Consider the following 27209-nt stretch of genomic DNA (forward strand, 5'->3'; position numbering starts at 1 on the left):
GCCCGCGTCCCCCGCTCGCCGGCCGCTCGCGCAGCGCTCGGCTCGCGCTATATAAAGGGGCGAGGCGGCAGCGCGGCGGCTGCAGCCCCGGGGCCGCGAGCGAGCCCGGCACAGGCCGCGGGGCCGCCCGTGAGCCGGGGCGGGACGCGCGGGCGCTGGGGGGACTCAGCCGGGCAGGTTTATTGTTTTAGGGGCGACTCCCCCCCCGCGGTTGGGGGCGTCCCGGGGGGCTCGGGACATGGCGAGCTCGACTAACACAAACCCCGTGGTAAGGACCGGGTCGGGGGGCGAGGGGGGCCCCGGGGGCAGCACGGAGGGAGGGGGCCGGCGGGGCCCGCCGCCCCTCCCCCGCACTCCCTTCCCTCCCGCCGCCCGCCTCGGGCGGTCCCGGCCCCTCGGCGGGCAGGGGCGGCGGGGGGCGCGGGGCAGCCTCGCCCCCCGCGGCGGCAGCCAACTTGTGGCGCCCGGCGGCGGGGAGAGAGAGGCGGTGGGAGCGGAGCGGCGGGGGCGCGGGGCGGCGGCCCGGGGGCGGCCCCGCGGGGAGGCCGGGGGTCCGGCGGGGAAGGGAAGGAAGGGGCGTCGGGCGGGGGGCGCCGCCGCCGCCGGCGGGAGGCGCCCGGGGAAGGGGCGAGAGCCGGAGGAGCGCGGGCGCTAACGCCCGCCCCGAGGCGAGGGGAAGGGGCGCCCGAGCCAGGTTTCGGTTTTGCGGTGTCGGGGAAGCCCGCCCGGGCTCCGCTGGAGCCATTTTATGTTGCTTTGTAAGAAGGAGACGATGGTTGAAAAGCACTTATCCCAGTCCGACCGGATCGGCTAAGCCAGGCGAAAGCCCTCAACTCTGGCGAGCGAGGCAGTATTTATTTTTAAAAGAGAGAAGGGGAAAAAAAAGAAAAAGCCCCAAATCTCTGCCCCGTTCCCTTCTCGTGCTTTCTGCACCTTGGCGGGTGGCTCGCTGCTGCACTTGTACTCACAGAGGTTTGCAACAAGCAGTCACACAGACCTGCGCTGCCACCGAGCCCCCACGGCCGCCGCTCCGCTCCCCGGCGCGCCCCCGGCCGCGACCCCGCCCCGAAGCGCTGGAGGAGACAAACCCGGCGTCCCGGCGGCGGGCTCGGCCCCCTTGTTTGTGGCTCTCAGATCCATCATGGCTTCCCCCTGCCTTTCTGCCTCCCTGCTCCTTGTGTTCCTCCTCCCTGTGGCTGCCCTGTTTATATAGCGCTATTGCCGCTCTCTAATATAGACTCTGCTAGGATGGGAAGGTGCTTTCCAGCCCCACGTCACCGCCTCTCCATTTAAACACCACATCAGCCTTTAAATAGGGAGCGAGCCGCGGAGCGCGGGCTGGGAGGTGCATGCGTCCGCGGCGGAGGCTGGGAGACGGGCGGCTTGTCCCTCGGATCCCGACCGGCCTTTCTCACCGCTCTCTCTTCCCTCAGCGCCGCCCGTCCCCCGTCGCCACCGGCCTGCGGAGCGGTGGTGCTTTGCGGGGGTGAAGGTGTCTCCTAGCCTGTGTCAATGGGCTTTCCTTTGCTTCTGTGCATTGCACAAAGACAGTTTTCATCTCCTCGTGCATTTGAATCTGTTTACCTTTTCCTTCCTTTTTTTTTTTTATTTTTTAAAATATTTTTTATTTTGCTTGGTTGGTTTTGGGTTTTGGTGTGGGGTTTTTGTTTGTTTTGGGTTTGGGGTTTTTTGCCCCTGGCATACGGCTCGCACACGTTCCTGTGCTCCTGTAAAGTCTTCAAAGTAGCTTTTCTGCTGCGTGGGGAAAGGAGTATTTAAACGGTTCTTTCCCAGTGTATCAAGGAGAGTCGTGGTATTTATTTTATGGTGCTTTGCCAAGGTCTGACTACAGCTGTCTTCCCCAAAAGTGAAGCTAATATTCAAGTTTTATGTATGGGTCATGGGCTGCAGATGCTACTCAGTGATTTGTGTCTTTCTGGTGTCTAAAGTCTACAAATATTTTAGTGCAGTCCAGCCAGAGCAGTGGTTTTGGAATTTTCACTACTCGGTTTCATTACAATATTTGGTGTAGTACAAAATATATGAAAGAAAATGCAAAGTGTCTTAGTTTTCTTTTCCAAATCTGAAATTTTACAGACCTGCTTGTCAGTTAGGTTTATGCAATTGCAAGGAAACATCTTTGATTTGATATTTTGTCAGCTTTTGCATCAGAAAATTCTAGGAAAGTAGTCAGCTGTTACACAGAGGGCAGTTACTCAGCAGGCTGCATACTGAATGTGTGTGATTTGAATCTTAGTTGTCCTTCTGTTTATAAACTTCTTGCTTTGTGTTTTGATTGTAAGAAAAGGATCTATTTCTGTGTAACAAATTAGGGGTTTTGCTTCTCTCTCTTGACCACGGGGGTACTGAATAGCAAAAAATATATATGTTGAATAATCTCCAGAGTACTTCTAAATATTTTTGACTCAACAATTTACTACAACTCGTTTTCTTTCACTGTATTTCTGTACTGGAAGTTCTTTTTGAAAGGTGTCAATGTTTGGAATAGTAAAAGCCAAGCTTAAAATAAGCATGTTTCAAATAGGTATGCTTTAGGTTAGTTTTCAATTAAGTAGTAAAATCCTACAATTTTGTCGAATTGGGTCTCATTCAGTAGCAAGAAATACATAGCTTACCCAAGGGTTGCCAAAGATGAGTAGGAACATTTTGAAATGCTGCAACCCATGTGACTTTAGGAAGCTGGACTTGGAGCCTAATGTGTCAATGGCATCACGTCAGCATCTGATCAAATCCAAATTGCTAGAAATCTGTTCTCTGCAATAAAGGACAAGTACTAGATGTTAACAGTTATATGTAGTATAAGATTTTACAGGGGATAAACGTAATTTATTTGTAAAAGTCTACAACAACATAACAATGTAGATTATTTGTGTTACTTTTTTTATGCACATCTTTGATGTAATTGAGACTAGAAGTAGTTACCTTTACGGTGTGCCCTTCTGGCTGCATGTGGCTGGCTTACAGTGGTAACTGCACGTCTGGGAGAAAATTAGCAGTGTCTCAGGGACAGCTGCAGAAGCAACCAGGATCAAACTGTTTTCAAATGTACAAAGCATGCTGTGGTCTGTCTCTCCATAATGTGTTGGTTATTAGAAATCGAAACTTCTGAAATCCCAAGTGTTGTGATAATAATTACAAAGGATTGCAGTTTTTGTACCCTTGAAGCGGAAGGAATGTAGGAAGTGTAAGCCCCCAAAGGCATGTGGCATTTCTTAAAATAGCTTGCTGCTTGCTCCTGGATTTGGAGTGTGTGTGTAGCAGTGTCACCATACTCAAGAGTTTTCTTTACAAGATGCACAGAGAAAGTAAAATATAATCATTCCCTTATGTTCCTGGAGGGGGAAATAGTAGATTCCAAATCTTTTCTATGTGTTTGTGGTTGTATCTAATAAATCAGGAATTTTAATTGTTGTCTTTAATCTGTAGTAAGTGCTTGGAATAGTGTTTATTGAAGAGTGATTTGAATATTTTGCTCTTAAAAGAGCTTGACATTTACAGCAATGTACTCTTTATGAGGGAGACACTTTAATATAAACCAGATGAAAGCACAATTATTTTAATAGCAATTTTTAAAGTTTCCATTTGTTCTCATTGCTTTCTCTGACTTACTGCAGAAACTTGTTGGAAAGCTCACCTACTATCCCATCTTTAGACTTATTCAGGAATTGTATTTATTTTTTGAGTAAGCAGTGTATGAAAATAGTTTTGTCATTCAACTCCAGTGTCTTAGATGGCTTATATAAACAGCTTCAGCATCATATAAATAATGCTTAAAGCTAACACTTAGTGTATGTCGAAAACAATACAGTGTCCTTTCTTTTAAAGCCTGGAACTTATGACTGTTTTGTAATTTTACAGGATATGCTCTTTTGAGGTAGGAAAAGAGCATTCTGTGATGCTCTTCAAAATTCTACTGTAAATGTTTCTTGAAGGCATTGCTGCCCCCAGCGTGGGAGATGTTCCATCCACCTGGGCTGGCTGTTCAGTAGGAGTGTACAAAAGAGAATTTCAACTGGACAGGATATTTCTTAGTATTATGTAAATGTTTATAGATAAAATCAGACAGATACTGCTTCATTATAAGCATGCAAATATTTTGTTCTCTCTTTTCTTCCTCCTAATCACAGAGCCATGAGTGTACCGTGTATATTACTGTGTGATTAGAACAGTGTCTGAAAATTCTGACCCATTTTGAGATCCAGTGCACTGTGAGGCTCATGCAGAGGGATGCATGCGTATGCAGACTGCTGGTGGGCTTGTAAACCTGCACGGTCCTTGGCTCACTTCACCCCTGCAGGACTGTCTTGTTTTGGGGAACTTAGCCACTTGCTTGGACCGTTGGAAGTAATGCAGAAGGATCCTGTGTCAGCAGTGGCAGATTAAACATATGTGCTCTTAACCTGCCTTTCTGAGGTCTTGCTAAACTAATGCTGGACGCTAGAAACCAGTATCTGCTTTAATTTGTTTTTTCTCTTACCTACATAGGGAATAAAGGAAATTTCCAAGCAGACTGTTGGGCTGTAGAGTCAGTTTGGTATCTTTCTTACAGGACTTTATAGACTCAGAAGGCTTTGTAAATAAACCTGACAGAAATACCTGATTGTGGAGATAGGAGGAAGTATCTACTGGTGGAAATTTTTAGGGCCTGTTTGTGTAAAATCCCATTTATCAGAAAAGTAGACCTAAGAGGTAATTTAGGGAGAGGAGGATTAAAGGAGAAAATGCACCCTCCATCCTGCAGGAATTTTGATTGTAATTTGAGGCACACAGGTACTTCTCTTGACTTAAATAAAGTAACTTACATGCTTGAGGTTAAGCATGTTTATTTGCAGAATGTGGTTTTGGCATTAAGGAACAGATGCTTTTAATATAATAAGGAACAATATATGGAATAGGTTAAGTAGTATTTCCGTGCTAGTGAATCGTATAAGCTTCATGCAATTTGTTTAATTATAGAAATAATAGGACTTAATATTATTAAGTAGAATGTCTTTTTGCATCTGTTACGAATTAAGTGGAAAAATAATCCTGTTAATGGTGCTTGGTATTTGAGTTACTACACAGTTTTAAAATACTAGCACTCAAGGCTGGCTTTGAAAGTCTGTTTCAATGTTTATAAGCTCAGTTAATGCAGTATTTGAAACCTGGGTAAGTGAGCATGCAGTATGGTATGTTTTGTTTCTTTTGGAGAAGCTGTGGACATAGGTGCTGTAAATGTAGTTGTTAAGGATGGCAAACTTACCCTGTGACTTGAAGCCAGAAATTTTTAGTGGTATTTTTTTGAAAGACAGGTAACAAAAGGATAAATGATAACATTTCAGCTCCTTGATCTGCAGCAGCATGTTTTAAATCTGAAATGTGATCAGTAACATAGAGTGGTTTGTTGGGTTTTGTTGGGGTTTTTTGGTTTATTTTTGCATTTCTTTCTCTTTTTTTGGGGGAGGGACTGGGCTGGCGGTTGTAAAAAAAACAAAAACAAAAAACAAAAACAAAAAAAAACCAAAAAAACCAACAAACTTGAGCATGCCCCAGTGCAGAGGTTTTTTTAAACAGTAAGGACATAATGCCTTAAGCAGCCCTCAGACTGCTTATTTCCAGGTTCCAAATATGTTCTTTTATTCCCTTGTAATCTTAATGCATTTTCTTAAGTTTTATTTTCCTTTTTTTTTTTCTCCCTGCATCTAAAGGTAAAGATTTTCAGCTTCCTTTTTGTGCTTTATTGACCACTCACATTTTCAGTGGATTAGTAAATCATGTGCTACTAGTCTCCCTACATTATTCCATAATTTAGGTGTAACAGTTCCATAACGTGTGCAATATACTCTTTAGCATGTCTGCAACAAATTCAATACTTCTGGAATGCATTAAGCTAATGTCCGTGCATAAAATAAATGCTTCAATGCATGCAGTAAATTTGTGTAGTTCCAGCACCTCTGGGCTAACTACTTGTGTTTGGTGCAGATTTCCTGTGTGTGCATTGGAGGTACAGCCTTCCTGGAGTGTCAAACCCACTGCACCAGTATAGGATGATTGTTTTGCATATATACAGCGTGTCTGATGTATGTGGCATCATTCAGGATTTATTGCTTAAGGGAGTTGGGCAGTGGGGAATGACAGTTTGGAGAAAGTTGCGGCTGCTTTCTGATCAGTTTAAAATTGGTGTACTCCCAGCCCAAGGAGCAGTCTTGGTCACTGAAGTATATATGGTTCACAGGTTGCAAGACTGATCAACCATAATTTACAGCTTGTAGTGCTACCTTGCAATTAGATGGCACAGATATTTAAGCCCAGCCAAAATCCCATTGAGGTTCATACATACAAAGCGAGGTCCAAGCTGTACTGTTTAAAAGGTACAGCATGTGCATAGTACAGTTCTCGTGTGGTTCTGTGAATTAAGTTTTGTGCTTTAATTGATGTTAAGTGTTTGCATTCTCTGTTTTAAATTGTACCTTCATTTTAAAATTCACAAAATAGCTGAAATTGGAAGGGACCTCTGGAGGTCTTCTTGCAATCCACTTGCACAAGCAGGGCCAACTAGAACCCAGGACGATGTCCAGATGGCTTTTGAGTGCCTCCAGGAATGGAGGCTCCAGAAGTTCTTTTGGCAACCTAAAGTGAACTGTCAATTCACTTTATTTTTGATCGTTTAGGTGTGAAAGCAGTGTAATAATAACATATTTTTAGTATTTCCCTAAAATGAAAAAATTGAAATGTGAAAGCATAAGTACTGATGGAAAACAGAAGTCTTCAAGAGTTTCTCAAAACAAATACGTAAGGAAGAACAGGACATTCACATGAATCCTTCCAGTTTTTTGAGCCTTCAATTTTTTTTCAGCTCAAGATCATTCTGATCTTGGTGCCTGTTGAAGTAGTAAGCGCTAGCAGGTTTCTTTTCCTGTCTTTAATATACTTTCAAACTTTGAATGTTCTTTAATGCATTTTGCACACTACCAAGCATTTTTGTGTATTTAGGATCTATATGTACAAGCAGAAAACAAATTGAGTGAATGGAAAACAATCTCCTTTTCTCTGTTTTAAATTATGCTCTTCATGGCTTGGTAACTCTTGTGCTGTAGTTACGTCACAAAGGATAGTGAGCAGTCCCTTCCCTTTTCACCTTGTTTGAGATGTTCTTCCTGATTTACACCTGCCTGGATATTTCAGTCACTCGGAAACATGTGGTGTATTCTGAAATGCAGTTTTTCGTTGGGGGGGAAATCTTATTTTAATGTTAAAGTGACAGATTTTTTTTTCAAAACAGTGCTGACTAGTTACTTTTTTTTTTTAAAGCCTAAATTGTACAGGTCTGTAATTGAAGATGTCATTAATGATGTCAGAGAAGTTTTTCTGGATGAAGGAGTGGATGAACAAGTTCTCATGGAACTCAAAACAGTAAGTTGAACTTAAAAGTTCTTTTTAATAGACCAATACAGCAGTTAGTTTCCAAATCTGGCTGCTGTTGTTCACAGTAGAAATACTAATTTTTAGTTGATTAGGCACTGTAATCTGCATATCTGTAGCCCCCATACCATTTGAATTGTTATATAGACAGATCTGCTCACCTTGTTATTTTCCCTAATCTGATATCAGCAGTCATCTGAATGCAGTGTTACTTTGATCCCCAAAACACTGCATCTTTAAAAAGGAAAAATATGTTTATTTTAGAGACAGACAGTTCTTAGTGTTTCTCTGCAGGAAGAATAAAATGTCTGCACTGCTTGATGTTTTTGTCTTTTTGAAGAGGAGTTGCATTGTTGATGCATTTTCAGATTTTTGTATGTATGGTTTGTTGTTTGCAAAAGTATTGTTGTTTGGAGGTCGGTACGTAATAAATCACACTGTATGCACCACACTTGCCTGAAGCTCTGATTCAGAATTGTTTTACGTGGAGTGTAAAACCAAAGGTCCAAAATAAAGGCAGGATGTTAACCTGAGCTCTAGTGAGTCTCCTATGTCTTTCCTCAAATTCTTCATGAGTTAAAAAAGCCCTTGGAAGGGGAAGAGAAAAAGAAGGGGGAAAAAAAAAGGCAAAACAATACTGTAAAAATAAAGGAAACTGGGAAAGTAGGTGACATCTTGTCTCATCTTCTTCAGCGAGCGTGGTATTCCACATTCACAGTATTTTTGAAGTATTAAAAAATAGATGGAGTGGGAAACAAATTGAGTTTGACTAGACAGAAACAGGTGAAGACTTTTCCCATGAGACCATGACCTGTCTTGATGGAAACACAGTAAGCGCTATAAAAAAAGTGCTTTGGTATTTGTGTCACAGATGTGTTCCGCAAATGATGTCAGAAAAAATTAATGAGGAAAGAGACAAGAAGGAAAATGAAGTATTGAAGAAGAAGGGAGCCCTAAGCAGATTTTGAAATCATGAGTCCTGGGTGCCCGTAGTCTTTTTGACTCAGATGTATTACAGAATACTTGTGTTGCTATTTTCACAAGAGCTGCACTTGTGCATCTGCGTCTGTCCTTTGGTGATATGTCAGCTGACATAAAGAAGTGTAGGGCTGGAGAAGCTGAATTTGATATTGTGGTAGAAACTATAAATGATTGTAGAGAGGCATTATCTTAGGTATACTGGTAGCTTCTGTTGAAACATGTTAGGAGGCCGTGGTCTTTAAGCAACTTTTATTGAGGAGTTCCAAGAAGAAATGGCTTGAGGAAAGTTGTAATAAAGAATTATTTTTGTGATTAAAGAGGTAAGAAAGAATGAATATAGGGAAGTGGAAAACTTGAAGTCTTACTTAAAGTTCCTAGTTTATCTCAATTCATGCTTCTATTAGGGTTGTTGTGAATCTTCCACACTTGGAAGAAAGAAAGAATGTTAAAGCTTAATCTTGGGCTGACAAGGGATATTTAATTTCTTTTCTTCACTCTGTGGAGTTACCTTTTGTCTGTATCTGCCTGAACGCTTTTTGGGCTTTTTGCACAAAATAAACAGTGAAAAGAAACTCAATTTTGGAGTACTGTTGTTACATCGTTACAAATCCTGTTGGGTAAAAGTCGTACACAGATATTTCTCTTTCCTTTTCCAAACTAGCTGTGGGAGAACAAGCTGATGCAGTCTAAGGCTGTAGATGGCTTCCATTCAGAAGAGCAGCAGCTTTTATTGCAGGTGCAACAACAGCAACAGCAGCAGCAGCAACAGCAGCATCATCACCACCACCATCACACACCTCAGCCGCAGCAGACTGTGCAGCAGCAGTCTCAGCCGCAACAGGTCCTTATTCCAGCATCTCAGCAAGGTCAGACATAATCTCTAAACACTCTGGCAAAAGACTCTGAAGTTAGTCCAGCTCCTTAGCATATCCTAAATCTAGGGCAGGATGCTTGTCTGGTGGTTAACTTTTTGTCTTTCTACTTGGCCTCTCTATTCAATGGGTCAAGAAAGCTGTCTTGGTGAAAAGTGTTTTGGTATTTGTTTTAAGTCACATTCTTTAGAAGATTTTGAAAAAGCTGAATTCTTCTCTTGGTCTCCTACAACATAACATGCTTTCAGAGTGCATGACTTTCAAAATTCCATTAGCAGCTCTAAGTTCAAACCAATATATACATAAGCAGTTGACAGTTTAGTCATGAGGTGGTAATGTCATCAGGAGCAACTTTTTTCAGAAAACCATTATTGGTTGGCATAACTCAATGCTAGGACATGAAAAATACTTGTACAATAGTCTGAATATATGTTGGGGGTTTTTTTTGTCTTAAAAGATGGCACACTCTGTAGATGTGGATGTACAAGGTATGTTTTAGCTAGGAATAATGGTATTGTTTCCTGTAGTTACTGTCTTGAGTATTCATTAATATTTTAATGAAAAACTTTTTCAGCAGTTATAATTTCATTTGAAAACTGAGATAAATACTACTGGATTTTACTGCATATATGCACAGTAAACATATCTGTTACATATGAAAGGCTTGGTTGAGTTTTCAGTGTGTTAAGTTCGTGACCTAAAATATTTCTGTGGTAGTCACAGACTTCAGTCTTCTTGACTTTCATGGATCAGAGGACCTGTGTTGTCATAGGCGCAGAAGATAGATACGGGTTGATATCCTTCCCCACAAAACCAGCCAAAACCCAACCACCATACATTGAACACAGTACAGAACTAATGTGACTAGTTTTTCCATGGTGTCGTTTTGGTTGTCCTTTTGTGGTTGGTTTGGGGCACTTTTTTGAGGGGGAGGGAAAGATCGTGTTGGTTGCTTATTTTCTTTTATAGTACTTTTTATTTTGGCTAGACATAAATCAGTTTTGTGCGTTGGGATGAAATTAATTTTGAGATGAAAGCGTCTCAATAAACGCGGCGGCTGCAAAGGCTCGGGGCCTCCGCAGGGGCGGCCGCCCACCGCGCCCTCTGGCGGCCCCTTGGTGGAGCAGCCGCGGCTCCGTGACCGCGTTCCCTGCCCTGGAACATGGAGGTTGCTCCCGGGGTAACACGCTTAAAGCTGATTTATTGTTGCCTAGTGTTTTGGCTTATGACCAAATGACAGCATGGAGACCAAATAAAATTAGGATATCAAAGTACTTCCATCGCAGAGGTGCAGTTTCGTGAATTACTTGATTTCCCTGTTCCATGGTGGAGATGGTATAGTAGTTCTTCACATGACCTGGTGCAGTCCCAGGGAGGGATCAGAATGGTTGTCATGGTGATTCCTGCTGTCCTTTCAGGTCCTGGCACAGGTTCATGAGATTTCCTTAAACTTTTGCCCTCCTTCATTTCCTTGAAAGTTGGAGATGCCCTCAGATCTCTGTACAAGGTTGTGAGATTTCCTACCCCAGACTCTTTCCCAGAAACTCTTATTCCTAATATTCTTAAGTGTCATTTGTTTAAAGGATTGGATGGACAATAGTTTGTCAATGATTAATTCATTCAAATTGCTCTGTCACTTTCAAGTTTACTGTCACTGATAATAGCAGTGGCAACCTGCTTGTTCCATAGACTCGGACACATGCACTTCGAGATGATCAACAGGTTGTTTGTACAGTTTAGCTGTCTCTTTCCTTTAGAACACCAAAACTGCTTTGTTGTGTGGGACAGGTGGTTTATCACATTTCATCTGCTTCTGCTGCATTAGAAAAACAGTGAAGACCATGAGTGTACATCTGTGCTGACTGCACATAGCTCAGGCTAACTGCAGCATCCTGTTACTTTTCATCTTGGAACAATCCTTGCTTAAGTCTGTTTTAAGAGTTAACTACTTTTGTTTTTGAAGAACTCTGATACTGGACATCATCAATTTTATCAACATTTCACTAATACCTTTAATTTCAGAAATATATTTTCAGTCTTGCTTTACCTAGATTCAGAATAGGTAAATGAAGCCCTTGAAATAAGATCTGTAAAGGCAAAGTAGTCATATCACCCCTCAGAGCTGCTGTTGAATATTGTCTTGAGAGTAAAACTTAGTAATGCTAGAGACTGCTTATTTGTTTTTGTGATGAAGCTCAACTGATGTTTGAGTGATAGTCTTTCTAAGTTGCTCTGGCTTGGATGTTATTTTGGGCAGATTGTGTACTTTTCATTAAATGCTGGGGTTTTTTTTGTTTCTAGCTCCTCAGCAGCAGGTTATTGTGCCAGATTCCAAGCTGATACCACATATGAATGCATCAGGCATGGTAAGAGAAGCAGAAGTTTATACAGGCTTACACTGTCATTATGTAAATTGTTTTGATTAAATAGTAAACACAAATCTGATATTAGTCATCAGATGCTTAAAAGTAATTTAAGACACACTGGTAAAGCTATCTGCCATCTTTCTGGGTTTTGCTGCTGCACTTACTGCAATTTAGGAACAGCAATCTATAACTTCAGTTCTGATAACAAATCTAAGACTTACCTTAAATATGTTTAACCAAAACTTTTTTAAAATCAGAAATTGGAATACTGCTGGTATGAATCTGCATGATGATGTGCTTATGTACCAGTACCCCACCATTAAGTGATGCAAGCATAGGGTATTTGCTAGATGCAGGAAAAAGCATTAAATACGCTCAAACTAAAGTTTACATTGAATGAGAGATAATTTAGCATTTCACAAAGATCTTTGCTGGTCACATTAATTTGATTCACTAATTATGTAACAGTATATAGAACTGAGTCTGGTCATTTACAGTTTTCTTGCACTCTCTATCTCTAGAGTTTAATATTGCTTATCTGATCTTGCTTTAAATGCTCTGGCTTAATTTAAGGGAAAATAAGTTATTTGCAAAGCTTTGAAAACAACCCCTAATATAAGTTAAATATGTGTATTATGATCATAATTCATAGCATTCTTACCAGTTCTATGATAAAAGCCCATAAATCAAAGTTTTATGATGCAACAAGTTTTGAAGCTGGAACAGCCTTCTTAGCCTTTACTTTCCCCTTACCTGCTGATCTTGCTACAGAAAAGAGCCTGAACTTTGTTACTTGAATAGCATGATTTACCCACAAGCCAAGAGCACATAAACATTCACCTTTTTCTTATGTTTGACAGCCATTTCAATGGGATTTGTAACTTCACAAATCCAACAGTTATATGTGTTTTTGTCCTGTCTCGGTTATCTCGGGGTATCAAAAAAATGAGTATGCCAAGCTTTTTAAACTCCACTGCTGTCAAAATGTTGATGAATTGTATACCACAGAGAACTACCATTCAGCAAAGAGTTACAATCAACTGTAAATACTGTTTGTGTTCACTAGAAACATTTAAGTTGTAATTGTTATATTGACTAGACAGATGGGGAGATCCTGTTTCTTCTAAATGGGAAATCTGCACTCTAGCCAGTAATAAAGTTTAACTCCTTACAGTAACAAAGAGTAATTGGCCATGGTTCCCTTATAGTAGGGGAAGGGAGGCTTTTCCATAGGCAGCTGAAGTTGGACCCTTGAAATGGAGAGGCCTCTACAGAAGTCTATCACCCCCTGCAAGTTAAGGGCTTAATACAGATTCTTGTGTTTGGAGCTCCCAAAATTGTGTTGGAATTCAGTTTTCTTGCAGGTTCAAATCATTACTCACTGATAGTTCCACTTTCTCTTCGAACCAGCTGTCTTGAGAGAAAAAATTAGTCATTCTGGGAACAGTCAGTACACAGTATGTGTAGATTCACTCAAAGGAGCTGTGTGATGAGGGACTTGAAATGCAAATCACTTACAGAATGAAGTGAAGTGCAAACCCGATTACTACTCCTTGTGAAAACAAGACAGGCGAACATAATCATTGCTTCAGTACCTTATGTTTCTTCGGATTTGTAGGCCCATAGCCTTAGCTGCTTTGAAAAAGTGTAACTAAAGTTGCCACATGAACAATGTAGTGTTGTACTGTATTAATAAATCAGCAGAGAAGGCAGAGGTTTATCTGCTGAGCTTGCAGAAAAACAAAGAAACCACATGGAATTGGGTTAGGGTGTGATATTTAGCGATTTTGCTTCAGTCTTCTTCCTATTAAAGAAGGAAAATAAAATAATTTTTATATGTAGTATTATGTACAGTTGAAATGCCTGCATTTCAGTAGCTGCAGGAGCTTGTGTGAAAACACTGTAAACAGCAATAAAAAGGTATGTTCAGGCAGAATCTTGTGAGATGAAACACTGTCAATATTATGGTTTTGGTTAAAAAGCTCTTCTTGTATTTCAGAGTGCTGCAGCCACTGCAGCTACATTGGCTCTCCCCGCTGGTGTTACTCCAGTTCAGCAGATACTTACAAATTCAGGTAATTGTAATGTTGAGAACAAACCATAGTTTCAAGGGGGTTTAAGAGGGAAACATTCTGGGCCTTACTTCTTGTTATTTACTGCTAAAAAGCAGAGTCTGGGAATCCACCCTTACAAGGTAGTGCAATCTCTTTATTTGATTCCTGTACTTTTTGCTCCCTGACTTTCTTATGAACCTTGTGGTTCTGCCCTAATGGTGTTGTAGGTTAGAGTCTGTGTAAGTTTTCCCCACTTACAAGCACAAGGATTGGTGTTGATGTCTTTCCCTTTTGTGTACATTTGAGCTTTGTGATGCATGATCCGAGCTGAAGTACTGTGCTGGGTATAAAAGCAGTATCGCTATTTCTGTGCAGAAACTTCAGATCCCATTATGAAAGCAACACCACATGGCTTCAGAAGAGCAATGTCTTAAGGTTTTTTGTACCTGCTAAGCATGCAAAGTGGAATTTCTTACTTTTCTAGCAATTCTAACTTTATTTCTTATTTATAGTTTCTAAATACTGTTATCCCATGCATTCAGAATATAATTAAATGTTACTTTGATGAGCAGCATATCTGATAATTTAATGTACTTTTATATTATGTTGATTTTGTAAACCTGATTATAGATCTATATTGCATAGAAAATAAAGAAAGGCCTGAGAAATCTCATTTTCTAGATCTATTGCTGCTTTTGCCAGAGTAGTTCACCTAGTATGCTCAGAATCACCCAAGACTTAACCCTCCTGTTTTAAAAACTTCAATGGTATATAGTTGACATAAAATTTAAATGTGCAGCTGTTCTAAAAATCAAAATCTTCCCAATTTTAAGGAAGCACATCTATGTTTGTTATGGCACAGAATAATCTGCAGCCCATATTTGTTACTTTTGTCGTAATACTTCAGTTTTGAACATTTATAGTCATTTCTTAGACTAGGGTTGGGGTAGTCCCTTCTTTCAGACACGTTTAGCTCTTTCAGTAAATAGAGCTTTGCATTTTGCTGTGGAGGGAGAACAGAAATCCATCTCTGAGGGCAATGTATAAAGTTCAGGATTATCTAATTTAATTTCTTCTCTGTTTAACTCCACCTTTCTGATAAGAAATGTGAAAAACTAATGCTGGAATATATCTTAGCTCTTGCTTTTTTTCAGTATTGCAGGCTATTTCCAAGTATCTGTTTGTGTCTTGGACATATTTTGTTAAGTGATGAAGGGTAAAAGATGGTAAAGCTAAAGGATAACAAAAGGAAATCAAGTGCAGGTATTGTGGGAACAGAAAGGAGAGGTGGACAATAAGTGTAAGGATAGATTTTTTTTTTTTTCCCCCCAAAAAAACACCTGCGAATAATGCTGCAAAGAAAGTTATGGACAGAGGAATTACTTGAAATGTGGCAATCAGAAGGGAAAAATTCTGAGGAAAGGTCATCATTTCATAGGACCCTGGAAATACCATGGTGTTGGCAGTGGATAGAATTTTTGTATTGTGAATATCTGTATTTCTGTTTTGGTTTATGTTGATTTGTCTTTCCGGCTGTAAAATCTGTCTTTTGAAACAGGAGGTATGCTCCTAAGTGGGAGCTATTATTTAAAATACTGTGCTGTGCTAAAGGATTAGTCTCTGGCCTGCAAAGGTAAATTTATTTTTGGATTGCATACCTCATTATCATATTTAGATGGTAAAGAACCCTATTCTTTGTTTCTGGCACAGCTGCAATTGCGTAATATCTTTTCACTGAAGAAAGTGAATCGTTTTAGTGTTTCTCTCTTTTAATTGCCACTAGTATTCTTCCAGGAAACGAGCTTCTAAACTAAGATAGTTTTAAAAGTGAACTTGTACATTTGATTAATTTGATCCTTATTTTACTACAGGCCAGATCCTCCAAGTAGTTAGAACTGCAAATGGAGCTCAGTATATTATTCAACCACAGCAGCCAGTGGTTCTACAGCAGCAGGTTATACCACAAATGCAGCCTGGCGGGGTACAAGCACCTGTTATTCAGCAGGTAAAGGAAATTTTTCGAATAGGAACACTTGGAAGAAAAAACCATAATAGTAATTATTAAAGAAGCTTGCGTTTTTGTGAGCAAGTTGAACTAGAACACAAAGTCAGAAATGGTAAAATTAAAAAAAAGAGAAAGTTGTGTCAAGTGTGGTGGGGGTTTTTGGTGGGTTTTTTTGTTTGTTTTGGTTTTTTTTAATGAACAATCTTGAAATGTTGTTTTTAATGTCACTTTTTTTCTTGCCAGATACTGACTGCAGTTTAAAATTTCTTTTGTGCTTCTCCTGATGACAGTTATAGTATGTGCATAATCCTAGTCTACATACTTGTAAATTAATTGAAATGATTCTGCGTCACATAACACACAGAACAAAATACCTAAAACTCACAGTCCTTGGTTATTTTAGTAGTGAATACAGTATGTTTTAGAAAGATTTTTGTTCAGCTACAAGGTCAACTGTTTGTCCAGACTGGGTTAGCATTGAATTTAACATAGTCACATTATCATAGTGTCACAGTTATACAGTTTAAGCATGACTAACAATATGTAGAGTTTAATTTTTTTTATAAAGAAGGTTTTTAAAAATCATCTTTTACTTGAATTAAAACATTCCAGTGCTATGCTTGGAACTCAGGTGTGGTGGTAGTGCTCATGTTTTAGAATGGATAGACTTTTAAAATTTTTTCTTAAATTTAGCAATGCAAAATGCAGAAAATGAACATCAAGTAGTAAAAGAAGGTATGTGATTAAAATTATATACCTGATATAGGTGGAATATTTGTAACTCTTCAGTAATTCGTTCAAACCAGATTGATATGCTTTAATTTTTTTCTTTGAGGCTGTGATGTGGTAGTCTGTGTCGTTAGCAGCCACAGTACTTACAATGATATTCCACCAGGTTTTGGCTCCTCTCCCTGGAGGGATTTCCCAGCAGACAGGAGTGATTATTCAGCCTCAGCAGATCCTGTTTACAGGAAATAAAACTCAAGTTATACCTACAACAGTGGCTGCCCCTACACCAGCTCAAGCACAGATTCCTGCAGCCGGTCAGCAGCAGCCACAGCAACAGCAGGCACAACCACAAGCACCACTTGTTCTCCAAGTTGATGGAACAGGGGACACATCATCTGAAGAAGAAGATGATGAGGAAGAAGAGTATGATGATGATGAAGAGGAGGAGAAAGAAAAAGATGGGGGTGAAGATGGCCAAGTTGAAGAGGTAAACGTAATGTTATGGTTGTGTTTCAATTCAGTTGTTTTCTTGGTATTTTAAAGAAAACTGTCTATTCCAAATAATAGTATGTTTCAATAATTTTGAGAATATAACTTTTACCCTTTGTACTTCAGATAGTTTATTTCTAATATTGAAGTTGTGAAAATGGTGTGTATTAGCAGAGCACCTTGAAATGCAGCTGGGGAGGATGCGGGGCGACCCAGCAAAAGTTAGCTGTGACCAGCGCCATTTAACAAACTTCAGTAGGAATATTTTTGATGTTATGGAGAGGTCAATCATGAAATCATGAAACCTTCATGAGCAAACAGAAATAGTCAACTTCACTTGAGACCAAGTGCATACAAAAGCAGGGTGTTAAGGTTGATAAAAAGGAGAGCAGTATTTGGCTCACTGATAGCACTAACAGATGTGGTCTACCTGTATGTCACTGGCTATTCCATTGCTTTCTGTTACACAGGAACAAGCTGAGAACTCAAATTTGATTATAAAGCATCTTCTAGAAACACATCTGACCTTGATTTAATAAAATACAGAGACAGGAACAGGATGGAGTTGTTGCATTCTTAATAGTATGTGCTTGATTTAGACTTTGAGTTGGCTTGGTTTTGGACTTCAGGCAGTGGTTCTTACTGAGTTTTGGTGTGTTGCACCAAAAAGCCCCACAAGAATAAGAAATTGTATAAAATGGGTAGAGGGTGGGGGAATACTACTAAGTTAAAAGTACTGATACTTTGTCTCAGACAGGAAGCTTGGTACTCCCTAAATCTGTCCCTAAAATGCATTTTGAACTGCCATATTGCTTCCAGACTTCTCTACAGCCTTTCCAATTATTTTAGATTCCATTTAAAATGCCAGTATGAACAGTTTCACAGTCTGTATCACCCATGCAAGATAGGCAGGTAAAACTTGTAAATAATCAGATTTTCTGTAGTACATTTACAGTGGTGTCTTAACAGTATTTTTTCTGTTACAAATTACAGGTTGGGTTCACATCACTTTTCCATTATATCATTCAGCATTCATGTCAGTTTGAATGTTTTAATAGTTGCCTTATTAAGTATAGGTCATTATTCTTAAAATACTGAGTGTTCCTTAACCTTAATGCTAGCATTCTGGAGGGAATTTTTTAGATGCCAAGATTTCATTATCAGCATGTCAGAAATCTTTTATTTTTTGCTTCCTTTGCTCCTCAGCAGCTGCTTTGAGTGGACCACTTCCTTAAAGATTTTGAACTCAGTTAAACATAGCATTACTTTGAATGGAATTAGGACCTCTAGTACACCTTCTTCTCTCACTAGCAACTAGTCCACTTAGCATATATATTTGGGAGTATATTTGTTGTTCTGCATTTATTAGTGGTTGTTTTAGCTGTTGAAGTGTTTGTTACATAAAAGCGTGTGTGTTGAAGTTTGTTTTCAGTTTTGGTACATCAAATGTGAATAAGCCATGGAGTTTTATTTTTATGGTCACATTGCTCCTTATGTGCCCTTAAAAATTAAACTCCATGGCTTATTCACATTTGATGTCACCTTTCCACTGCTTAGATGCTTTCTCAAAATGAAAACCTGCATACTTTTGTATGAACATTTGCAGTGAAGGAGCAGGAACACAAGGCTGCAGTGCTCAGAATCTGGCCTGGACAGAAGTTCCAGACTAAAATTCATAAGAGTTTATCTTCTCCAGATGGAGGGTAGGAAGCATCAGCACTCTGTTGGAAAGCCTAATATTCCCCACCTCAATTGCATTTTGGGTCCTGTATTCATAGACAACACTGTAGCCTCATGTTAATAATCGAAGTAACAGCTCTAATCTTGCCAAACATCATAATTTTTTGCATGTGTTTCTTTCAGGAACCTCTGAACAGTGAAGATGATGTGAGTGACGAGGAAGGACAAGAACTGTTCGATACAGAAAATGTTGTTGTGTGCCAGTATGATAAGGTAAATCTCTACAGAAAACCATCCAAGAGTTCTACTTTCTCTGTTCTTCCTATCAGATCATAATTTTTAAGTAGTGTCTTTGTGACTGTTAAGTACAGATAGATCTGTACAGACTATAATATGAATGGAAATACAGGAATTACCTATTGTTTTTAAAACAGGTTTGTGTACCATGTTTGTACTAAACTTGGTAATGAGTAAAGCTTAGAAGAATTTGGCTGCATTTTATTTTTCTTCATCCTGTCTTTTTGTGCTCTTTAACAAAAGGACAGTCTTCTGGGATCAGGAGAGGTGAACTACTGTAAGTTTGTACATTTATTGTGGCTATGAACAGGAAAAGTAGTCATCAGGATTTAGACTTGTGGAAAGCTGTTCCTTGATCACTAAAAGTATCTTTTCTGAGTGATAGGATAATTACCAGAGGAGAAGGCTCTTTCTGTGCTATGCATTGTGCTATATGAAATGGCAGTGTGGAGTGCTTGTGCTTGTTTTGCTTTAAATTCTGCTGAATGGTCTTGCAAGAATTCAGTCGTTACAGGGGATCGTGTTTTCCCTGGAATGTGCAAGGATTCATCTGTGCTGGTTTTTTTTTTAAATGTGTCTAGATGATATCAGAACCTTTTGGCTGAGGTAGTACACAGATTATTCAGTGTGGATTTTTTTTTCTTTTCCTGTACTCGATTAATTGGACTATAATGAATAGGTATCATTTTTAAAGCAGAAAAAAAAAGCTATAAGCTTGTTGAATAAAAGCTCCTACGTTGCAAAGAATGGCTGTGTTAGCAAGTCTTTGGTTATGCTCAGACTCTGCTTAGACTTGCCATCGGATTCAACACAAAATTTAAGATGAAGTGGTATCAGTATCTACCAGCCATCCATCTACCAGTGATCCAGCCATCTGTCTCCTCCAGACTGTAATCCAAAACTGTTTTGAGGCAAATTGTAATGAATAGTGAGGGACCTCAGAACAGCAGTCAGAAAAGCTTATTGGGAGCTGCTGAAGCTGAGCAACAGGAACTACTCTGAAATCCTCATCCTCTTAAAAGTTAAGAATGGGAACTTGGTAGGAAACAGTGCCCGTCATTAACTTCCAGTGCCACATGCTCTGAAAGGACTTAATCTCTTTTCAACCAATCATTGTTCAGTTTGTCTGTAAAACACATAGGTTCAGCTTAGATCTGAGCAGCTCCCTCCTGCTGTGTCCTCCATCAGCTGATGGTGGTGGAACTATGAGACATGGGCAGACAGGTAGTAATGCTCATGTAGACCTTTTTACCATCCTCTGAACTGTCTCTTGAGGAAGAGAGAGTGCCTTCTCAAATGGCCAACAGAGGATTTTTTCCTCTACTTGTTAGAAATCGATTTGATTATTTTTGAATCCTTGAAAAGAAGTTTCATAAATGCATTGTGTGATGTGTGGAGGATCACCTAGTTTTTAAACCCATTAGTTTCATATGATACTTCCTAGTTCTAAAGCATCTTCTTTTTTGCTTTCTTGTGCTGTTTATGATATTGCAGACCGTCATAACCCTCCTCAGTCATATCTTTGAAATCAGAGCTGCACTTTGTTGTTATTTGTACAACTGTTCTAACATTTGATTGCTCTTACTTTCTTTCGCCAGATCTGTTTTATTTTTCTGTAGATATGGTTTAGGGAGGAACACAGGTAACACTTCAATTTATTTACTGGTGTAGCAATGTTCTGCAGTAGTTTTTGCACTGGTATGCTTTTGGCCCCACTGAACACAGAGCTGATATTCTCATGGGAAAGTCTTAGAACACTGGAATCTCTTTCCTGGCTTGTAATTGTTAATTCAAACCCACCACTTTTATTGTCCATGTAAATTGAAATTGATTTTTTTCCCCATTGTTACTGTCTTCGTATGCCTTGAATGCCACCATTGTGTTCTTACACAATGAGTTAGGGCAGTAACATCGTTCTGCAGCTCTTCAGTAACTGGTTTTTTGTATGATCAGTACGTTTCGTCATGTTTCAGATTCTTTGTGAGCTCTTAAACTCTGTAGATTCTAACCAGCACAAATCTTAGCTGGAATGAACTCATTTTGTTGTAAAAACTGTGTTCTTACCCTTGTTTTCCCATCTTTATTCAGTTATTTATTCGTCTGAGGACCCTCCTTCTAACCTCACAGCAGCTAAAATGTTTCTGATCAGGGATTATTGTGGAATGCAATTCAGTAGGGCAAGTAGTGTATATAAGCCAGACCTTTCCTTGTTCATTTATTTGCTGACTTTTGCCACTGATGGTATTTTTTTCAGCTTTAAGTGAGAACAGACCAAACAGTACTGCAAATAATTAGTAGAGTGATATGGTCATAGCTGTTTTGGTGCTACGTTACTGTTTCTACAGCACTAATGGTAGATGGTGAGACTTCCTATGCTTGGTAAAAATGGAAAAAATGCAGCAGGGCTTCCTGTGTTTATGACTTACGTAAAATTCTAACTTTTTCTCGATCATCTTTGATCTAGAATTGCATCTTTGTTCCATCTGCAAAAGTTTATGATAGACTTTCCTTTTGGACAGCATTTCAGCTTTCTGAAAAGTCTTTGTATTCTTTGAGTATCTGGTCATCTGGTGATCTTTCGCTCTTTCAGATGCAATTTTTGATAGACTGCAAGTATTTGTCTGCTCTGTGCTTGCAGTATGTGGTGGGGGTTTTGTTCTGTTGGTTTTTTGTTTGGGTGTGGTTTTTTTAGGTTTTCCAAAGGTTACTCCTCTACCTTTTGACTGAAATTTCTTCAATTTTCTTTAGTTTTAAATAACACAAATAGGATGGACATCAGGAAGAATTTCTTCACAGAAAGGGTTGTTGAACATTGGAATGGGCTGCCCAGGGATGTGGTGGACTCATTGTCCCTGGAGGAGCTTAAGGAAAGACTGGATGTGGCACTCAGTATTTTTAATAATTTAGTAATGTATGTCTAATAGTTATTTTTCTTGCCATTATAATTACGCATTATTACCTATTTCTGAGGCAAAGTAATAGTTTAACATTTTTGCCCTGTTTTTAGATTCACAGAAGTAAAAACAAATGGAAATTTCATCTCAAAGATGGCATCATGAATCTTAATGGAAGAGATTATGTATTTTCCAAAGCCATTGGGGACGCAGAATGGTGAAGTTTTAAAAGACAAAACAAAAGAACTCCCTGTAAAAGGAAGAAAAAAAAAGCAAAACAAAAGCAGGAAAGGTTGAGACTTGGATGTATACTCCAATCAAAATGTGTATCTGCACATCAGAAATAAACAAAAGTATTGGAACAAAGGTAAAATGTGGCAACAAAGACACTACTTCAGATGAGCAAGCCATGGACTGTAGCAGCTATAGCATTGTCTGGGAGCTGGTTTTGTGTGTTAGGAATACCTTAATTATCAATTCTACATACAGGTACCTACAGCTGGTATTTAGCATGTAAGGCTTTGTCCCCCCTGCCCTTGATTTAAGATTTTAAAATACTTCTTCCACTGATTGAAGGAACTATTCCCTTTCATAGATTATTAATCTGAAAATGCTTATTGTGTGTACAAATCTTTGCTTTGAACACTTCCTTTTGGTAGTGAGGATGGTCAGAATCTTACTTAAACTGCGTGCAAGCTTTGTACAGAAGGGTAAGAATTAAGGTGTTAAATTTTAAATAACTCGTATAAGGAAAATATTTTTAATTCTGATACGCTCATTAATTATTATATCTATTTGTTGTTTTCAATGCATTTCCCCATAAACAGGTGGTTGTTCCTAGCAGTCACAAAATGGTAAAATGATGATTTGTATTTCAAAATTATTTTAATTTCATGTGATAGGTTTTATTTAGGGCTGCATTTTTCAAGTTTGAAGCACCTCATCCCCCACAAAAGTCAGATTACTTAATTTGTTAATTGCATTCTTGCTATTTAGTGGTGGTTCAGCATCACTGAACTGAAACAAGTAAGTTTCCATTGATCTAAAAAAAAAAACCCCATATTTGAAGGGTTTGGAGACCCTTTGAATCCAATACCTAGGTAATGCCATAATAGATGCATTCCCTTACCTGCTTACTATGTATGTAGTCCAGACACCCACAAATAATTCAACAGACCACAGGAATGACTAAATTTTTAATACAGAAAATCACATAAAAATTCTAACATCCTAGCTGCAACTCTTAATCAAAGATCTGCTTTACTAAAAAGTGTAGCCAGAAGTTACCTGCCGCAGTTAATGTCTCTAATGTTTCCAGATGGCATGTAATTTCATGAACAGAGCTGCACAGCTTTGAGAACACAAATTTTGTTAGAGTATCTTTAGGCTGTCTCGGTAACAGCAAATCAAGCAGTCAGATGCACTAAACCTTGTGTAGTCACTTTTTCACTTGCCTTTTTTATTGTTTATTTGTTTGGGGGTTTTTTGTGTTCGATTTGTGAAAAGCAACAAAGTTATTCCCCCCTCCTTCCCTTTCTCACCTCAGAAGTTGAACAACTTTTCTTTGTGCGTAGGTCATTCTTGCAAACCCTGCTTTTGGAAATGCAGTTACTTTTGAGTGAGGAGAGGGAATGGGCATTATACTTCAGAAACTGTTGAGGAAGGAATGTTCATGTGGCTCAAAATTTTGCATTTTGTTGGGTGCTTGAAAAGATTATAAAAAAAGGACACAGCAAAGATAATTTTAACTAAATTAGGGAAGACCATGAGAAGCAGACCTGGTTTCTGACTTTATTTTTTTGCTTGAGAATGAGACATCTTAAACATTATTTAACAAAGTCACAAGTGTATTTTAGCAGTATGTAACAACTGCTTTAATTTTCATTCTCTGATTTATTTGCCTCCAAGTGCATTTGTAGTCAGTAGTACATAGAAAAATCACGACGAATTGTAAAGAAGGTTTTATTGCTGTGATTTTGTACACCTGTGCTCTCATTGATAATGACTAAAACTGCCTGTAGGCGTGTCTAGAGCCATATGGTTATTAGAAAGCAGTCTACATTCATAAATTTTATGAAAAGTTAATTGATGATTTTTCTGATTGATTTTTCAATAATGGGATCATCATTTAGAGTGCATTTTTAGCTTGGGGCTTTCAAGGTATCTCAAACTGATTGGTGTTTGCTTTCTTCTGAACAAGGCAGATATTTTATTTTTTTACCACTGTTGACACTTCTATGTACAACTGCAAGGAAATCAATAATGTACCAACTAATTCCTTCCCTCACCTATTCCATGTCTGTTACCAGTAAGTCTTAAGTAGTGGACTTCAGAAAAATTTCCATAATGCTGCACAACCAAACCAACAAAAGGAAAAAACATCCCTTTAGCTATAGTTTCCTTTTTATACTACTGGAACCCAGTTTACTTGTGCAACACTTCATTTTCATAGAACTTAGTGATATTTCTCTCCCACATACATATACTAGAAGCTGCATAGCCTCTCTATTTATTTTTAAGGGGTAGCTGAATTTTAAAGGTAATTAAGCTTAATTTGTTCTGAAGGATGTTAGAAGCTTTCTGAACTTGCACAGCCTCTTGCAAGCTAATTGTATGGTATGCTTTTCAGATATTTGTATTTGAAGACAAAACTTACCTGTGAAGTTTTGGGAAAGCCAGTCAAACCATGCACATACCAAACTGTGCTCTTATTGCTACATCAAGTGTTCCTTTTTTTAAGTCAAAAAGCATGTTTTAATTTCATTTTATTGTAGCAGCTTGCTGTAAGAATGTAGTTTGCTTAATTTTATTATTGTACTTGAATTTTTAATCATGGTTTTAACTATATAACTGAACAGACCATTTCATTAGGTTCAAAAGAAACCATTCCTTTCAGAGGGCAAGGGATTCCCATGTTCATAAGTGATTTTTTCCCCCCTTAGAAATAGCTTTTTTTTTTTTCTCCCAATTTAAATAGTTCAGTATTATGGAAACAATTAATGGTTTCAAGAGGGCTTATGTTAAAATTTGCACAGATAACGGAGCACCTTTTTTTATGATGGAAAAAAAATGGGGAAGATAACTTCAGAATTACAACCATGATGGCTGATGGAAACTTGTAGGGCAATTGGGCAAAATTGAGTCTTGTGCCTTTTCAGTTGCAGAATACCTGTTTTGCCAGTCTGACAATGATTCTTGAGAGAGTAAATTTCCTGCAGTGCTTCAATCAGAAAAGCAACTTTTTTTTGTGCTAATTCTGTTGGGTTTTAGTGTGTGCAATCATTTAAAACCATCTAAGTGGAAAACAAATTGAAATATTTTCTTTTAAGGAGATAATAGAGAATTTAGTCACATAAGGAATTTTATTGGACTATTTAAATAAAATATGTTTTTATTCCCCCTCAGTTGCTAGTTAGCAACAAGATTTCTTTGAGACTTCATACTCCTTGTTCCTGCATTGTACTTACAACTTGCATTTAAACATGATTCAGTTTCCTAAACACTATTTAAAGTGACAGTTGTGGTCCGAGTTTATTTCCAAGATTGATATGCGATTCCGAAGCACATTTTCTAGAAGAAAGCAAAAAACATGTTGCGTTATGTAACTGATTTTTTAAATAAATGTTTTCTTATCTTTCTGCTGCACAATTAGAAGTGTTAAAGTAAACTTCATTGAGTCTGTGAAAATAATTTCACCACTTGACAGTTTGCAGTAATTATGTCACCACATAACACTACCAGAGTAAAGTTTCTTAATTTCAGTGAAGGAGTTAGAGACCTTGTTAACTAAAGTTCGTATTGATTTAATCTCTTCAATTTGTAAAAGCTCCTTTAAAAACAGTAAAGCCCCCCCAAAATTTCCCCCAAAGCAAAAGCTTCCTAATAGAATGCAATAAGATGTCCAGGAAATGAACAGTGGTTTTAGGGCAGTGCACACTGGATTGATACTGGGCTGCCTTACACAGCACCGTGGGGTTTACTGTGTGCCATCCCACACCACCCATGTACCCCCATCTGAGATTAGAGTTCTTCTCAGACTTTGAGATCAGCGACTATACAAGATGAAGAAACTTGCATATTGTTCTGTATTGGTGTCTGGCATTTAAAGTCTCGTTTTCCCATTGCTGTGATTGGTTGGGAAATGTGTAAAAACCAGTACATTGGTTTCCATGTCGTCTACTTTTTTCAGGCAGTTCATGCAGTGTGTTTTTTAATTATTATTTGGTGGATTAGATGTTGTGGAACAAAAGGAGCTTTTTGAAACAGGAAAAAACTACCTGGGGTTAGCTATATGTACAGTCATCCAATGAGACATGTTCCAGAGTGCATAGGGTACCAATAGATTATGGAGTGGGGGGACTATCCTTTTTTGCTGTTCTGAGCTACTATTGTCAACTGCTGTTGTACATATACTGTTATGTGTAAGGGGGTAAATATATTTATTATGTTTGTAAAATTCATTCTGTACAATTGCAGATCAAGGTTGCTCCTCTGTGATATACAGGATATTATGTTTCAAAGGCCATGCTTGGAATACAATTAGAGAACTTAGTATTTTGATGTACTAAGACCTATTTTAAGTTTAATATTTTGCCTTTGCAAAAACTTTAATTAAAGATGTTATTTAAAAATGTTTGCCACTTCATTTACTATCTTGCATGTGCATTTGTTTCATATGTAAGGCTTATTACTAATCCATAATAATGTTGAAGATTCTGAATTATTTTCATCACGTGCAGGTAATTTCACTGTCACTTACTAGTTGAGTTTGCCTTGCAGACTTTCAATTTAATATCATCACAGTATTATAAAAAAAATTCACAGTTTAATCTTGAGGCCAGACTTGGATATTTGTTTAAGGATTTCTCCCCATGGTAACCTAAGGCTAGGTGTTAAGACAAGATTGGTTGAAAAACTTGGTTGTTTGGGCCAGTGGTTTCCTGAGGTTGCATTGGGGAACAGTGCCCAGTGGGTTGAGGGAGGTGATCCACCCCCTCTACTCAGCCCTGGTGAGGCCACAGCTGTAGAGCTGTGTCCAGTTCTGGGCTGCTCAGTACAAGAATGACAAGGAGCTACTGGGGAGGGTCCAGCAAAGGGCTACAAAGATGACCAAGGGTTTGGAGTATCAGTCTTAGGAGAGACTGAGAGCTGGGCCTGCTTAGTCTGGAGAAGACTGAGAAGGGATCACATTAATGCCTATTAATATCTCAAACATGGGTGTCAAGAGGATGGTGCCAGACTCTTTTCAGTGATGCCCAGCGACAGGACAAGGAGCAATGGCCAAACACATGATGAAGTTCCACCTCATCATGAGGAAGAACATTTTTACAATGAGTGTGGCAGAGCACTGGCACAGGCTGCCCTGGGAGTACGTGGATTCTCCCTCTCTGGAGACATTCAAAACCCACCTGGACAAGTTC

The 27209-nt window shown here is 39.0% G+C and overlaps 1 protein-coding gene across 1 annotated transcript; it reads left to right on the top strand.

The window, feature by feature from the left end:
* On the top strand, positions 1–26434 carry GTF2A1 (general transcription factor IIA subunit 1). Its single transcript, XM_039552445.1, has 9 exons — positions 1–268; positions 7312–7413; positions 9065–9269; positions 11577–11641; positions 13641–13716; positions 15567–15700; positions 16596–16916; positions 18782–18871; positions 21903–26434. The coding sequence occupies exons 1-9, from the start codon at positions 239–241 to the stop codon at positions 22008–22010; spliced, it is 1131 nt and encodes a 376-aa protein (XP_039408379.1). The 5' UTR covers positions 1–238; the 3' UTR covers positions 22011–26434.
* Positions 26435–27209: the final 775 nt, after the last annotated feature.

This window comes from Corvus cornix, chromosome 5 (genome assembly GCF_000738735.6).
Source record: "Corvus cornix cornix isolate S_Up_H32 chromosome 5, ASM73873v5, whole genome shotgun sequence".
Classification (NCBI taxonomy): domain Eukaryota; kingdom Metazoa; phylum Chordata; class Aves; order Passeriformes; family Corvidae; genus Corvus; species Corvus cornix.

Excerpts from the sequence above, each read along its gene's own strand:
- GTF2A1 (XM_039552445.1), top strand. The coding sequence starts at position 239 with ATGGCGAGCTCGACTAACACAAACCCCGTG. Across the intron at positions 269-7,311 it reads CGACTAACACAAACCCCGTG|CCTAAATTGTACAGGTCTGT; the intron begins GTAAGGACCGGG and ends TTTTTTTTAAAG. Across the intron at positions 15,701-16,595 it reads AAGCACCTGTTATTCAGCAG|GTTTTGGCTCCTCTCCCTGG; the intron begins GTAAAGGAAATT and ends ATATTCCACCAG.